The sequence below is a fragment of the Struthio camelus genome, chromosome 3 (genome assembly GCF_040807025.1).
Source record: "Struthio camelus isolate bStrCam1 chromosome 3, bStrCam1.hap1, whole genome shotgun sequence".
NCBI lineage: Eukaryota > Metazoa > Chordata > Aves > Struthioniformes > Struthionidae > Struthio > Struthio camelus.
Window position 1 is genome coordinate 126783268 of NC_090944.1, and position 17012 is coordinate 126800279.

At 38.3% G+C, this 17012-nt stretch overlaps 1 protein-coding gene across 6 annotated transcripts in view; it reads right to left on the reverse strand.

The window, feature by feature from the left end:
- Positions 1–1389: 1389 nt before the first annotated feature.
- The window catches only part of DISP1 (dispatched RND transporter family member 1), a 93145-nt gene continuing 77522 nt past the window's right edge, over positions 1390–17012 (reverse strand). For all 6 annotated transcript variants that reach the window (XM_068940213.1, XM_068940215.1, XM_068940216.1 and 3 more), the window contains 5 exons: positions 15624–15747; positions 14099–14226; positions 13566–13663; positions 11426–11523; positions 1390–6612 (listed from right to left, as the gene is read on the reverse strand). In XM_068940213.1, coding sequence (XP_068796314.1) covers positions 2968–6612; positions 11426–11523; positions 13566–13663; positions 14099–14226; positions 15624–15747 — 4093 coding nt within the window. In that variant the 3' untranslated portion in view covers positions 1390–2967. The remainder of the gene's footprint in view (positions 6613–11425; positions 11524–13565; positions 13664–14098; positions 14227–15623; positions 15748–17012) is intronic.

Below are 17012 nucleotides of genomic sequence, written 5' to 3' on the forward strand. Positions count from 1 at the left end.
TAAATTCCCCAGAGTGGTTTATCCACAGAAAGAGTCTTGGGTCTACTAAGCCACAGCTCCGTTGCTTCAAGGAGCAAGGGACAGCGGCAGGGCCCTTATTCCTCAAGTGGGCAGGCCACAAGAGACGCTCCACACTCACCCAGTGCACTACACACACACAGACACACGCATCCCGACTCACTAAGAGATCCCAGCGCAAGGAAGGGCCTCAGTGACAGCAAAGCAGTTAACAGAAATGAGAATATTCTAAGCTTAGCGCCTTCCCTGGGGACTTGGCAATTGCTGGCCACTCTCGAGAGAGACGTACATCTCTGTCGGATGTCATGGTCTCTGCTAAGATTTCCTGCAGTGGAAAAGGATCCCATATCTCCCCACTTGCTCCTAGCAGCCTATAAGAAGTTCAGTTCTCATTCATTTTCTGGGGATAGGATCAGGCATAGTCTCATTAGTCTCCAACCAACACGGGCACCAAGTCTTACTCTCCTCCACTCTCCAGGAGCCTTGTATTGGCTTGGATTTTACAGTCTAAGCATGTATCTACACGGCTGACGCATACACACATCCTTTTGGTGCCGTGTACACAAATAACACACTTACTCTCTTTCAGTGATTGCCATTTGTCCAGCTAAGTGATTTGGCAAGCATAAAGAGGTTAGCAGGGAGGTAATGGCAAAGTCACAAACGGCAAATGTAACAGTAACGTTGTTCGCTAGCCAAGTACATTAGCTCATTTTAATCTTTTCTAAGTGTACATTACATCACAACTCCTTATCTGCCCCAGGATTTTTTACTGTATCAGCCTTTCTTAAAAACATATAAATCATACTGAAAATACAACATTAATCTTTATCGCTTACCTCACCATTATTTAATAAGCAGTAGGAGGGAGTTTCCTCATGCAGAACGCAGTTGTGAAAAGCTGACTTTGAATAAACTCCAGTTCTGAGCTCACCAGTGCTCTTGAGTTTTGTAGCTGTGTTAACTAGGGACTTCCAAAAGGCCCACGTCTATCAATGGTGCAGCTGTGGATGACAGCCGATGCGATAGGCACTACCCGAGCATTACATCCTGCTTTGGCAAGCTCTGACTAGAGGCTGATTAAACTATCCCAACGTCGTCTTTAGTTCTGGCTTATTGTCTAGAAGTTTATTTCCCAGTGTGTTACCTACACCCCTCACAGAAATTACACTCTGCATGTGTAGTGGTTAGGAAGAAAGCTGGTCAGTACCATATGGCAAGAGCCCAACATATTTCTTATCCCTTTTATTTTGATTGCTAGCATGGCAAGTATTAATTCTTTACAATTCCTGGCCTCTACAGTGCACAGAAAATCTTTGGATTACCCTCATTATAGACATTTAGAAGGAATGGGGCTCTAAATTGAGTTCTGAGTTTTAAAAGAGTTTTATTGAAAATTAGTTTTAGTAAAAATGAGTTTTATTTTATATTTCAGAGAAAACACTACTCCCCGTAAACCATATAAAATCACTTCAGCTTTTTCTGTAAAGTTCAACCTCTTATTCTGTTCCAGTCACTGGGTTACATAAGCATGAACATCACCACACCCAGACAAACCAAACTGGTTTGTCACATGAAACTGATCTTCTATGTCCCTTTGATAGGAAAATTGGAACAGAAAAAGCTAAGCTTTTCCTACAGTGCATTATAACATGCCAAGTACAGGACAGCAAACCGTTCTATGAAATGTATCTTATGTTATCTAAGGAAAATAAATCAACATCATTGACATAAACTATTACTGGAAGAGAGATTCAGCATTAAATTATATATCAATTATAATAAATTATATATCCACATCTCAAATCCACCTTCTCTGAATGACGACCCCAGCAAGTGTCTCCATGACCAAACCATATCTGTCATTTGAGCGAACCCTGTGGTCACACAAATACAACGTGTGAAATCCAGTTTCCTGTTTACATGAGTTAGGTCAATACTTGTAACTACATTTTGGAACTTCTCTGGGTAAGCAAAAACTCAGAGCACGATATTTTAATTTATCACCTTGAGCTTTCTCGATTGACTATATCCCATACTATTGGCAATAAGTCTAGAACATGTGCTATGCTTTCCTCTGCAATAGCTTTACTTCTAATTTTCGTACTTACGGAAAAATGCAATGGGAAAAATGAAGTACTGGAGGGCATTTCGTTCCTGACTTTATAACTCCTGAACTTGTATACATACATAGATATATATCATACATATGAACTATACCTTTCTTGTCATCACTAAGCAGTAAATAACTTTACTAACCATTGTTTCTTCTTGTAGTTTCTTGTATTTAAGGGTAAGTCGATATAGTAACTGCCAGGAAGGGCAGTTAAAAATGTTTTACTGTACTATATATAGAGAGATATATAACAATGGCAGTGCAAGTGCTGTTGATTTCCAAAGAGCTATTCTTCAGATTTTTTTAGGATTAACAGTCAAATATAGTCTCAAAACATGCTACACTGCAGAGCTGGTCCTCCAGACAACCCTAAATTAACACAACTACAGCCCTCCTGTTGTTTCAAGGTGCGCACCAGGTTCAAAACAGAAGCCTGCCAAGGCAGCAGAGGAGCAGGGCAAATGATGTAGTCGTCGCACTCCATCCCAAATGTTACCAGTTTCACAATCCCTAGCTTCAGAAAAGGGAGAGTTTCTTTGCATTGCTTTATTTCTTGAGACAGTTTATAAGGAGAATTCAAACTCAAGTGCCCTGGGGCAAAAACTAAATTAAGCATAATCCATCTTTTGAGTTACAGCAAAAAACATTCTGGACAATATCAGGTTTCACTACATGTAATGGCTTTATGAAACGTATAAATGTTACTGTTCTATAAAATACATTTTTCATTCCAAAATGCAAACTATAAATTATATTTAATCAGGACTTTACTCTTTAGTGTTTTAAATGCACTTTTTAAAAGAAAGACACAAGATTGCCAAATTAAAGATTTATTATAGTGTTTTTATTAACAAACTTTCATTGGAAAGTTCTGGGCGCATTAACAGAGGAGGCACATTGGCTTCGATGTTTGGCATTTGACAGTCAACAGAATTGCACTTCACTGTTACGGCCTTGCTACAACAGTGTGAATTTTCATGGCAACCCTCACAGTGAGCCTCTCTCCCTGACGTATCCAGCAGGTGTTTCTGATCGTTTTGGTCAGCTTTCAAAACCTGCTCATTCTGCAAAGAATGCTGATCTGTTTTGCTCTCAGCTTTCTTCTTCTGCTTGGACGCTGAGGTTTTCTTGCTTTCAACCCCGTTTACTTCTGTACCACCCTTTCCATCACACTTGTCTTTCTTCTGAGAGAGTCCCGTTTGGTTATTTGATACACTGTTCTCACATTCAGAGCAATGCATTATTAGAGGCCCTGCATTTCGGCAGAGAAATTGTGAGGAGCTCACCACCTTTGGAAGAGTTCTTACGTTTTCCTCCGGGTTTTGATGACCACGTGAATCTGTCCTATTTATTCTTTGATGGGCCTGAAACTGTTGCACTGACTGGAGGAAAAAATTTTTAGGCAGAGAGTTCTGTGTCATCGTTCTTTTGAGCCTTCCCTGAAGGCAACCGCAGTGGAGGACATGCTGGACCGGGTGCACATACCCTTCTGGGGCTTGCTGCAAAGCATTTACAGGAGCCATAGCATTTTGGAGCTGTACCGTTCCAGATGAAGGAGAGCACTGATAACAGAAGGTATCACTTAACTGTTGGCATGAGTGTGGGCTCCACTTCACTGCTACTTGCTTATATGCATCAGGACAGCCACATTGTCTGCTCTGAGAGAAAAGTGGGCATATGGTTTGTTGGTCAACAGATGACTGTAACACAGACGAACTAGCAACTTTTTGCATGCTTTTATTCACTTCACTATTATATGCTGAATGCATAGACATACATGTGTTTTGGGGCCTGCTACTGAAGAGTTCTGAGCAGATATGAGTTTCTTCATAAGTCACTTTCTCTGCAGGGTTACAGTTACCGGTTTGGGATGCCAGAGGCTCCAGCTCATAGTGCTCATGCTCCATTTCTGGTTTTTGATTTCTGGAGTCCAGCTGATATTTGCTAACTGGATGTGATTTATTTTGTCCTCTGCCTCCTTGTCCTCCTGAAAAGGTCTGAGAGAAAGCATTGCATCGCAATTTTTTTGGTAGTGGAATCTGGCCACAAGTGCCCTGGGGCCCAAGGCAGCGGCACATGCACTGGAAGAAGAATGTTGCAAAAGCCCAGCTAATGCACATTATAAGCATCATAAAGGTGCCAAGCTGCGTGTATGCCAGCACTGTAGAAGGCATCATCATTGCTCCAGCTACAAATGTGGTCAGTGCAGCCATTGCAATAGCAGAACCCATACGGCTTAAAGAAAAAATGACTTTTCCCTCTCGGTCAGGATCAGGGGCTAAGCGATAAGCCACTCCATAGTGAACAGCAAAGTCTACAGATAAGCCGACAGCCACAGAAATAGTGACAGATTCTAACACATTTAGCTCCCATCCAAGAAGAACCAGGGAACCTACAGTGACAAAAATAGTTCCAGCTATTGAAACTATTGCATAAAGACTTATAATTATATTCCAAGTTGTAAGAAGCATTACACTAAATGCAACAGCAACTGAAAGACCCATGGCAATCAGAGTACCATCAGACAGACTGTCCTGAAGATCATAAAATTCTAAATTACTCACAAACCAGCCATTGCTGAGACCCTCAGGAGCAGAACTAAGCTCATTTGAAATCCAGGAGTCTACCTCTTTGTAGAACTGATGCATTTTCTCATAAGCAAGCGTGAAGAGGTAGGTGCTTTGGAACTCCAACACCACTGCCCGGATAGTGTCGTTGAGGTCAAAGCGAGGCCCTGGGGTTTTACTATCTAAATGATACCCTGTGCTTCTTTCTAACTCCATTATAGCTCTCTTGATACATAATTCAAAAACTTCTTGTTTGTATGGAAAGCTCCAGTGGCTGCAGCAGGGGTACAGAGAAGGCTCATCGCAGTCCTGATTTTCCATCCACTGCTTAAATGTTTCAATAAAGCAGCTTGTGAAGTCTTGCTCTTCAGTCTGATAATAAAATGTTTGATTTCTTAACTTCTGACAGAAACGTAAAATCCAAACCTGTGAAGCTGGGCTAGCAATATTAAAACTGCTATCTAGTTGCAACTTTCCTTTACTTTTAGGGTTTAAAGGGTCACCGTTATCTTCAGGTATGACACCCCAGATTACTGTAATTGGCATGTGGAGTTCCTCTCCATGGTGAACACGTTCAAACATAAAAAGCTTTTTGTATTCTGCATCATATCGTTCAAATGGGTGAGAAGACCTGAATACCTGAAACTCGGAGAGCTCCAATGATGGCAGTTTCATCTTTGGATTTACACACACAATATATGCTCCACCTATTGTTAAGGCAAGGAACCAGAAAAGCCAAATGTATCGAAATTTGATAACAATGCATGGCAACACTTTTTCAAAAAATATCCTGGATGCTTCTGAGACCGCAAAAATAACCCTGTGGAACATTTGGCACAACACTGTCCAGCAGTTTTTGTTGTTGTATATCCTCTGCTGAGGTTTTTTAAAGCAACTGAAAATATTGAGAAGATATCGTTCATGTAATACAACTACGGCAGGTAGCCACGTAACCATCAAAACATAATTCACCAATATGGCAGTGCCAGCATAAACACCAAAACATCTGATTGCTGTGATATTGCTGACATAATTAGCATAGAAGGCAGCAGCGGTGGTAAAACTGGTGACAAACATGGAAAGAGCAGCGTGCTGCAATGTGATGCTTACTGTCTCAGAAGTCCCAGCATGAGGTTTATCAAATTTTGTGTAATTCCAAACATCACATAAGACAAAAGCATCATCTGCTCCAATTCCAACAAGAATAATTAATGCAGTGAGATTCATAAATGGAAAAAACTCAAAATTAAATACTACCCGATAGAGAAAATACGAAACAATCAAGGAGCTAATTATTGCAAACATAGTCATCAGCGTGATAAACATTGACTTCGTGTATACACACATAACTAATAAAACAATGACAATGGCTATGGCAGGATACACAGTATCCATCAACAGGTAATCTTGAAACAAACTGTGTTTTATTCCAAACTCAATCCCTGTGATGGTTGTTACACCATCGGAAGAGTTCCAGTTCTCAAAGTTATCCAGGTAAATATTCATCATGCTTTCTCCTTTCTCAGTTGGAGAGAAGAGCATGCTATATTTTAAAGCTGGTAAGACATAGTCAGCTGTCTTTGGGCTTAGAAAATCCTTGTCCACTAGATAGTGGAGGATCTGGTAAACAGCATTGTACTTTGTACATTTACGAGGCACGTTTGTACACTTGAGTTGGTCCTTCCTTTTGGCATTCATGTCCCAGCAGTCTGGTCCCAGGGTCCCATTGTAGTAGTATTTGGCACATGTGCGAAGCAGCTTTAGGGTGTGAGAGACGTCTCGTTCTACAATTTTTTGACATGATGATCTGTTGTTTAAAATGGCAATATAGTTGCCCAGTGTCCAGCTGGGACAGCACGAAGCAGCAGTGGCTCGCTGGCAGAGATCGCCAAATTGGGAATGGGATCTGATCTGTATAAAGACAGGCAGGGCAAAAATCCATTTTAAAGTGAGAGTCTGAATGGTATTTTGAAATTAGAAACGTTCACACACAAAAAATCTAAGTGTGATGAAAACCCAGCTTACAGTCATTTTGTGTTAATATTTTAAATTCTTATTTCCACACATAGTGTTTGGTCTGCATCCCCTTATGTACACCAGGCTAAATCAGCAGCAACTCTACCGAACTGTCACAGCAGCATAAAATTGGCAGAAGAGATAAGAATATTGCACAGGAGTAACTCTAGTCTATTGTTTGAAGACGCATTGAGTTTTCTTCCAGATTGAGGATCGTTTCTCTCCTCTGTTATCTCACGCTACAGTCCTGAAAATAAACAGCCAGTCGAACATTTAAAAAGTTTCATTCTGCTTGAAATCACATACGGAAGTTTCTAGGAGAGGCAGGGATTTACCATCCAGAAAGAAGGGACGTGACAGCTTTACAGCAACGACTTCCATCATCTGGGCTCTCTTCTACAACCCTCTTTGTGAGCCTTTTTTGCTCTCATACAGCTGACAGACATTTCCCCCAAATAAGTCAGCCTATCACGTTGCACTGCATGTCCCTGAGCCAGCAGTTTCCACAGCACAAGCACAGGATAATCAAACGTAGCACAAAACCCTCCAAACTGAGCCTGGCTGCACAGAGACAGACCTCACACCTCGGAAAGCTGCACCCGCCCGTGCAAAGTCCTGAAGGTCACCTCAGTAGTGAAGGAGCAGGAGAAAAATCCTGTGGCAGCATGAATCGCAACCAATATTTTGGTTAAGAAATCCCCTTAGCTAAATGAGCGTTAATCTCTTATGTGGATACTCTTCCTCAAGACTGTTCTAGATTTAGTTGAAGCCAGTAAGAATAGGACTTTGCTAAATCACCATAAGGCACTTTTAAGCAAAATTGAGTATGTCTGTAAAATACATGAATCTCTTAGCTAACAAGGTTAGCTCAGGGAAATTTCCTCTAGTATATAAAACCCACGGACTTGATAAGGCACAAGGAATTTAAGTCTCAAAAACTTCATGGGCATGCTGCTAAACAAAACTTCTGGCTTGTTATGTATGACAGATTAGAATTAGTCTTTCAAATATTTAGGTATATGTAAAATTTCTATCTATTAATCAAGTTACAGGTAATAAGCACATATTAATAAAGTTACATTAATAAAGCTGTGTGGTGAAGGGTTTTCAGGATTTGGGCCCTAATATCATTATCCATGCATATTTCTGATCAGCTGGATTTAATAAATTACTTTGCTTTTTTAGCAAAATTGCGCAGGTTTATTACTAGCAGCCATTTATAATGCAGACAAAAAACTGCACTCGGGGATTCTCCTGGCAGTTATATAAGTTTTAACATGGACTTAATTTTGTCAAACAGTTTCTGAACAAGAACAAACTGGCATTCCAAAAAAACAGGATAATTCACATTTGATTGTTTCCAGATAAAAACACTCACACATGCAAACTCAGGAAAAACCGAACAACCTACTAAATAAAAGGAAGCACTGCAATAGCATATCTGTATTTTTCATGGCACATCTCCAGGTTTATCCTAGGAGGATATAATATGCACACCCTAGGGGTCAGGCAGACAAATTGGGAGGAAAGGATTGTATTGTCTTCTCTGCATATTCAAGTTCAAAATGGGACAATGAGGTTTATACGCTATTCTTCAATACTTGCTGCAGGCCATGGACATTCACTGGTAAAGCAACTGTTGCCAAAGACAAAGCAACACGAGCAGGCAGCTGTAACTTAGAAGCTGAAATACAAAATTTAGCTGCCGATAACATTAACATACTGTGTAAAATGCTAATACATTGTAGTATTGGGCCCTACTTTGCTAGTGATCCAAAGCCATTTTGCTGTTGCCGGAATAGGTCTGCCACTGGCAGTGTTTTCATTCATTTCAGGACAACTAAAGGAACAAAACTGTGCATCCTGTGCACATGCTGTACCTGCAGCCAGACCTCCTTGCCAAATGGATCTGTGCAGTGACAGAGAAGCACAAACACACGTTTTTGGGGCAGCAGGCTGGGGAAATCATTTACAGTCTTTGAAGTTTATAAAATAAATGTTTGTGGTTTATAGAGAAAACACTCTGTGATTAATGTGTAAAAGAAAGGACTCTTATCCACATAATTAAAAATTAGAACACCTTCCACAGCTATTTTGTACATAGTGTTTCCATGAAGATTATAGGATTACCATGTGCTCAGCAGCTGCAGGATGAAGCCCCTAAGTGTCAGTAAAACATACAGTTAAAGTAGTTATGAGCAGATGGGAATGCAATCAACACACAGGGGATTTTTACCGATAGCTTATTTTTAAGCAAATAATAGTTGGCACAGAAATCCAACTCATCATTAGAAAAATATATAAACCCTACGGTTCACACCCCCAGAAAACGTAGTGCCTAATTTTCTTGACTTTGAATATGGGAAGTTTTGCTACTTTTTTAAACAGAACGAGAACTGTGCCCCAAAGCAAGCATGAATTCAACAACAAAGAAATAACTACAAAAGAGAGTCTGTAAGACCACAAGGTCACTGAAGTCATCTATTTTTTCTGATAGCTGCAGGGCAAGTGAGCATCCTTTCGGGAGACGGGATGTTAGCAGAAGAATGTAGCATTCAGAAGTGGGGTATATCTCAGCACTTCAGGAGTTCCAGAAAGTGAAATACCATATGTAAGTAAGTAATAACAAGCGCTTTTTAAATTTTAATGAAAAAAGCTTCAGCTTCTTCTGTCCTGCTTGGTTAAGGTGCCCGATTATGATATTCTTAAGTAAAGCCCTAAGTTCTAAGTTGCAAAAAAGATCAGTGGAAACATTATCTGCAACAAATATTCTTTATAAGAATCTACACAACTCTGGGTGCAGCTGAAGTTGCCAACATTCCCGTTTCTCAAGTATTCTTATTTCAAAGGAAGAGGTATTTCTGTGGAGTCAAGATGGATGGTGCTTGCTCTTTAAAGCAGTTTCCTCTTGAGTGATTTCATCACTCTTTCGTCTTTTGTAAAGTGGTAGGTGAAATAATGCTTTATTATAAAAGTGTACATGTGTACATACAAGGCAAAAAAGATGAATTCCTCAGGAGTAATATAATCATTACAAAGACTATTCTTCAGAGGTAATTCACTGATTTCATTCTGTTATACAAAAATAATATTTTTCTTTTTTATTTATGCTGAAGTGCTTTACAATGATCTATAATATGTGAGATTCACCTGCACCAGCTGTCCACGTGATTAAACTTTTACAGGTATATGTGCACAGATGGGCATCTCCTACTTAACTCCCCTAATTTTTCCCCTTGCAAAAGGCTATTCTCAGCTCTCTCTTCCGACTGAATCACTCCCGTGATTGCTCCCTAGCTCATTTCACTCAAAGGGAGCCAGATTGGACTAAATACTGCCTTTTGCTCACCTGGCTCTTTTTGATTGAAAGAGATGAAGGGTAACCACACCGGCCCTCCTGCTAGTGCAAGATTCTCTGGTGGGGAAATGAGGAACAACGCGGGAGCACGTGAGGACAATAACCACTTACAGCAAAAGAGGCCAACCGGAACAAATTCTGTGTCAAAAGACTTAGAGGGAGATTCACCATACAGTGCTTCAGTACAGCTCAATATTTTATGCAAACAAATGCCAGCGGTTAGGGAAAAGAGTTTGGGAATTTGCTACATTAGGACAGTTGTCGGAAATGCAACAATAAACAAATATAACAAATACTCCTCATGAAATACATGTGGTGTGTTTATTATGCTAATTGTTTGCGATAATTTCGGCTTTGGAGGCAGAAAAAAAAGTTTCTTATCAGGAAATCAACAGATCGTTATTAATAGAAGAAAAACTTACTGTGTAATTAATTTCCATATGAGGCCACTAGGACACAAAAGATATGGTTGCACAGTAATTCAAATAAAAAAATGTACTGATTTGCAGTAAGTCACAAGCTTGTATTTTTAGAAACGTGCTACCTGAATGCTTCATTTATTTTAGCCTGCATCAGTTAACATCCATTAGTTGAAACCAGATATAATTTCAACAGTGTGCTAAGCTGTCTTCTAAAACATGCAAAAGAAGCTACAATAGCCCCTGAGGCTGGCTATTATACTGGTCGTTTTGGCTATGGAAGGTACTGAGCGTAAGGAAAGCCATATGTACACTGCCCAAGGAAAATTACAGCTGGGCCAGGTGGACAAGGCCAAAATATCTTTCATTTTCTCAGTCTAAGAAAAAAAAAATTTAATATAACTCTAGATCTAATTGTGCTATTTGTCTAGATACTGTATCTACGTTCCTTTGACATCCAGCTGCTAACCTATTGTCTTTTGACATCATAAATCTAAGGACCCCCTGGCTGTCAGAGAAAACTGCATATACCATGAAGATGCAGCAGAGAAAAAGCAAGGAAAACTGAAATATTTTCTGAGAAACATGAACAAAAATCCATGGAATAATATTCCAAGAGGAAACACACAGCAAAAGTAAAGTTCCTCCAATCATTCTGTATTGAAACTTCTGAAGAAACCTTAGCCTGCCCTATTCTGGAATCTGGACGATGTTAGCAACAAAATCCAAAGAAATTCCCGTGTATAATCTGACTAGATAAATTGAAAGCTGTTTGTTAACTTCCTCTGCATACAGATTGACCACCATACAAGGATGTGGACAATGTGAAATGCTCTCATATACTATCTGTTCGTAATGGGCAGCAACACAAACTTGAAATACATACTTCATATCAGCATATTAAACATTATTAAAGACCATTTTTACTTACCCTCAAGTTATCTACATTGCACATTGACTTAATTGCATTTAAATTCCATAAATTCTCTCCCTCTGTTGAAGTAAATACCACTCGTGAATAGCGATCACCTGAAATTATAGTAGGAGGGTTTATGGATTATTCAGACATGTCTGGTATCAAAGACTGAAGCAAAATCCCACCATTCAAATGATACAGATGGGATCTTTTTCAGATCACGGGAATCCACCTTCTTCTCAAGAGGGTCTCTTCATCCGTAAGATTCAGCCCACATGAAAGTTTCAGTTTCCTTACAGTGCTTATAGTAAATATGGCATCTTAAGTGGTATTTACCACTTAGAAGTTCTACAGACTTCTATTCAAGCAAATCATCTTCTGAAATATGGCAAACACATGAAAATCAAAAGATCTAATCAGCAAACTATGAAATTCTTGGCACAGCATAACGGTAGCACACAGATAATAGTAATCACAGGCTGATTCAGTAAGACATTTGGGAATATAAATACTAATTATAAGGACGTTTCTACAAGAATGTTTTTGCTTCAGAAGCAAATGACTGCAGTGGAAATTGTTGTGATATCCTTGAGGCCATTTGTAAAGAACTCTACAGTTTAGACACACACACAGCTTAAATTACAAATTAAATCATGTTTATTAGGAGATAGCTTTTAGGAAAGAAAATATTACTTAGTAGCAGCAAGACTATCATGCACAGCTAATGAGGGAAACATACACAGATGCACAAATACACGGTACTGTGTAGCACAATATGGTACTTTGGGTTAAGAAACGTTATCAGGGTAATTACAATGTTTCAAGTACCAAGAGGCTGAATTTTTCCCTCTGTTGTTAATGGTCAGAATTGCTGCCTCTCAGAGAGCTATAACCAAAAGACTCAGGAGCAGTGCTTTAAGATCTTTGACAGTCCTTTAGGATCAGGGAAGCTGAAATCAGCTGATCCTGGAGCAGACAAAGACAGGCACCAGGGATGATAAGTACTGGTCAAGAGGAAATAAACTGTTTTCTTTACATAATGTGCTGGCAAACCTTCCCATAGAAGCATAATTCTGTCATGACTGCTAGGACTGAGACTATGCAGAAACAGTAGTGGAAAGAATGAGACTTAAAACACAAAAAACAGCGGGCAGGATAAGAGCAGTTAATTCTGCTTCAAGCTATAGTTAATGCTCAGTAGAGTTTCCTCATCCTTATGAGAGGTCTAATTAGTCTAATTCAGTTCTGCTCATAGGAGCAGAACTGATGTCCTTGTGCACTTCCTCTCACTTATATTAGATGTAAGACCTTACTGTAATTGAAAAAATCATAAATCTATTTTTCACCTCTGCTTTGTAGCAGTTACTGCTCTCTCAGATTAAGTAATGTAAACAAACAATTACACCATTATGCTTTCACGTTGTAATCAGTGCTCACATATTGAAGCAGCAGCTCACATATTGACGTAGCAGCAAAAAGCCCAAGTCCCAAGGCATTCTATGAAAAAGGGCAAGATCTACATCTGCTAATGCATGCTCTCTGTCAGAACGGGACTTACCAAAGTTTTGCATTATGTCTTGTGAGAAGTTTAGTCAAAATAACCTCTTTAGTTGAAGCTAAACATATTCGCAGGACTTTGATTTTTAAGATTTTTTTTTGTTTCTTTATTTTAAACCCTAAATCCTGGACAGGATGTGACCTGTGGATACTTTTCAGATAAGAGCCTCCTTAAAACATAAAGGGGAAAAGTATTTTGGTTTAGATTTTTTTAGATTTATGTTGATGGCGCAGATAAAACACAACTTCTTTCTTAATGGAGTGAATTAGGTGCAACTTCTGTATTCATATATATTAGAGATACCGCTTTTACAATGATCAGTATTATTAGCAACTCATAAAAAGCTTTAAAGGAAATGGAACCACTTAAAGAAAGCACTTTAAGGAAGCACAGTTGCTTCCTAAGAAGTAACAATAGAATACAACAATTTAGGCTGATTCCTTCAAAGGCTTCTGCACACATGAAGACGGTACTTATCAGGAATATACCAAGCAAGAAATATTTTCCTAATACTAAGGCATACAACATAAAGAAGAGTTCAAAATTCATTGAACTGGCATAAGGCTTTAGGCTTCATTATATCATTTCTCCACTTACTTGGGATATCGCAGAAAAAGGTATCTTTGTGGAAGTTCCAGTCTGCTTGCCTCTTCTCTCTCTCATAGTGATCATCTGACCATCTGTCATCCTGATGACTAAAACAGGATAAATAGTTTTACCTTCTCTTAGCCAAGAGATGTTAAAAGGAGTACCCAAACTAGTCACGCCTCTTCATAACTCTTGCATTAGAAAACATATGTATTTTTTTGTTAATGTGACTTCAGTATTCAAAAACTGAAATATTCATTATACTTTTTGTTTTTTAGAGACTTCAAAGGAAATTACATTGAGCCTAGTATTGAAAAATACTCAAAATTCAAAGAGAAAACAAAAGTGACAAGATATTTTCAACAGCTTGTGATGGGAAAAATCTAATTTCACATGAAAGGCCTTAAAGAATTTAGAGGATCCGATTCAGTGTTCATTGAAATCAGTGGCCATATACACATTAATTTCAGAGGGTACTGCAGCAAGTCCTATTTAAGCAATAAAAATAATAAATAAAATGAGTTTTGAACACAAATTCTTACCTTTTAGCCTGCTCATCTGCATATTTGAAAGGGTAGTTTGCCAGTGTGGCTTTGTACCCTGTGTTCTTCACCATATTATTCCATGTGACCAATCTCTGTCCTATTGCTGTCCCTCTTGGTTCAAAACCCTAAGGCAGGATATTATGAAATTCCGTTAATGCATTTCATTCTTTAGCTTCAACGGGAGAGCAGAAACATGATCAAAGTGATGGATAGTTTTCATTATGAGGCATAGTTACTGCAGGCATCTACACTTAATGTAAAATGCTTTACGATGAGGCAGTTTGACAAAGTAATGACCAACCGTACGGATTGACAAGGGATTAAGAATTCTTGTGCATACTCCTTACCTCCCTGAGAAATGATGATTTTGTAGTCTATAACAATGTTTAATACGTTAACTCTTAGTTTTCAGAGCAAGGGTGCTCTAGAATGTCTTCTTCTGTATCTTAGTCATCATTCTTTATTGATCAAATATGATTAAAAAATCCTGAAGTATATCGATTACTCCAAGAATAAGGCCAATATTTTAATTATTTCAAAAGAAACTTTCAACTATAACTTGAATGACTGTTGACAATCAGCAGTCAAGAAATATCCTTTACTGTACATTGTATATGTACAGATAGACAGTGCTGTGATATATCAATAACTTATAGGAATGGTATATTGATATTTGAGGATAATAACTAAATACAGTTTTTTCTATGATAGTCCTGAAAGTTACTCATGGGTAACATAGCTCTCAGGAAAAGAAAGAAATGAGCCCAGTATTTAACGGAATCTGATAAAGATTACTTTCAGTCTTTCAATATGGATGTGATTTCATCCCCAGAAGGCTCTTAGACTCCCCTTTCCTTTACTAGATCCTGGCACTCACTCTTTGAAACTTGATTTAGAACGTATGGTCTGTGTTGTACTATGCCTATTATCTAAAATTGGGATGAATTTACATTGTTCAATGTATAGAAGTTCTGTTGCAGGACACATGAGCACTGAGGAGCTATTGGCAGAACACCGTAACTGGAACCAGTGCATAACAGTGTCTAACGTGCAACCATTTCTTTATAGCGCCGTTAGCTAGCTATGCCAGTGTCAAGTTCTAATCCTTTATTTTTATTTTTATTTTTTTTTTTAATTAGAGGAAATACCAGGCTCTTTTAAATTCAACTTCTTTTCATGGATTCATCATATAGCACTTCTCTAAGCTCTGGAAATTGATGGAAATTGATACCCACAGATTCATAGTAGGGGAAACACGTTCAGATTTTGATGATAAAGGGATAAATCTGCCAATTCAACTTTTAGATCCCAGAGTTGGTTGCACTGCAGACTTTAGACACAGATGTCCACTAAACTGAGGCATGTTAAGAGTCAGGGTTTTTGTCTGGGCAGACCTCAGTTTAAAAGGAATTTTAACAATTTTACTGAACTGTACTTAACGTTTGCTGTTTACTGGTATCACCGAAAAAACAGCACTCCAAAAATACTTATTTGACAGTATACGTGACTAGTATTTACCTACCAGCAATGGATCAGAGAAGTCTGGAAGATCCGGCACTAATATCCCAACCAGAGCGCACACCACTATTAGCACAGTGCACATGCCCAGGACCACCACGGGCCAGTCAGCTATCAGTGCGGCATAGCTACAGGGAAAGGAGCAGATGAAAAGACATTAGAGAAATGAAAGTCACACCCAGAATGAATCCATACCCCTTTGCAAGCAAAGGGCCATGCAGAAACACGGACCTGCTTCCTTCGTTTTGTTTACATGAACAAAACTAATGAATTAGGCGAGACATCAGATGTGGATGTAGGAAGGATTTGGAAACTATGTTTATTTCTACTACCATTTTATTACGCAAATGAGAAAGCAAACAAATACAAAAAATCACTTTCAAATTTCCTCCCTATAGAAACTTTCTACTCCTTTGAGAAGCTGTTCATATCAAACCAGTACTATTGTTTTTTTCAGGATTGTGACAAAAATGCAGGCTTTCTCTTAGATTTTCTTTGTGCTGATACAGGCACAACTAATTATGGGTTACTGAAATAAGTATTTCTGTCATACATGTTCAGTAATGAAAACTGCCGTGGCAATCATTTATATAAAAGAAACTCGGCACTAAAAATGCATATGTGAAGCGAAACTGTTGTTTAAGGCTAAACATGAATCATTGATATTAAGACTTCTCCCTAACTTTATACTTCATTTTTGGCATGGATATTATCCATGACGGGGTACCACTGGAAAATAAATGTTTCGTTAAAAATTTAATGATAGAAAACATTTCTTTTTGAAAGTTTCAGCTTTTTAAGAGAAATATCGTACTTAAAAAGAGGAAAATCAATTTTAAAGTAGAACCTATAACCAAAGGAAAAAAATTTCCTCTGCATTCAAAACCATCATTTCAAAAAATTACTGAAAATCTACATTCTAATAATGCATAAACTCTGTTGTAAGTTCAAAGGTGAAGGGGAGTTGCTACATGAGGCAAAAACTAATCAGCATTAGTTACTTAGTCTTCCGAAACAAGTCTTCTTGGCTTTTAACTCTCTATACCTTCTAAGTTGTAAGAATGCAAAAAAAATTTATATACAAATCTAATTTTCATAAGATTTTAATTTTTATTAAATTGGTAAAAATGTATGAGAAAAGAAAACGCCCAAATCTTAATTTCTTTATTCTTTTTAAAATTTCTTTTTTTTTTTTTATAGTGAATACTTGAAATCATATGACTCATGTTTCAAGGGTAACATTGTATAATCTTGGGAGCAAAGAGAGTACAGAAAGTTCATAAAGTTTATACAGCATTTTAAAAGATAATTATACAGTATTAATCATTCTACGCTGATAGTGTCTGTACACACTAAATATTGATCAAGAAGATTTCTACTCTACTTCCTCCTC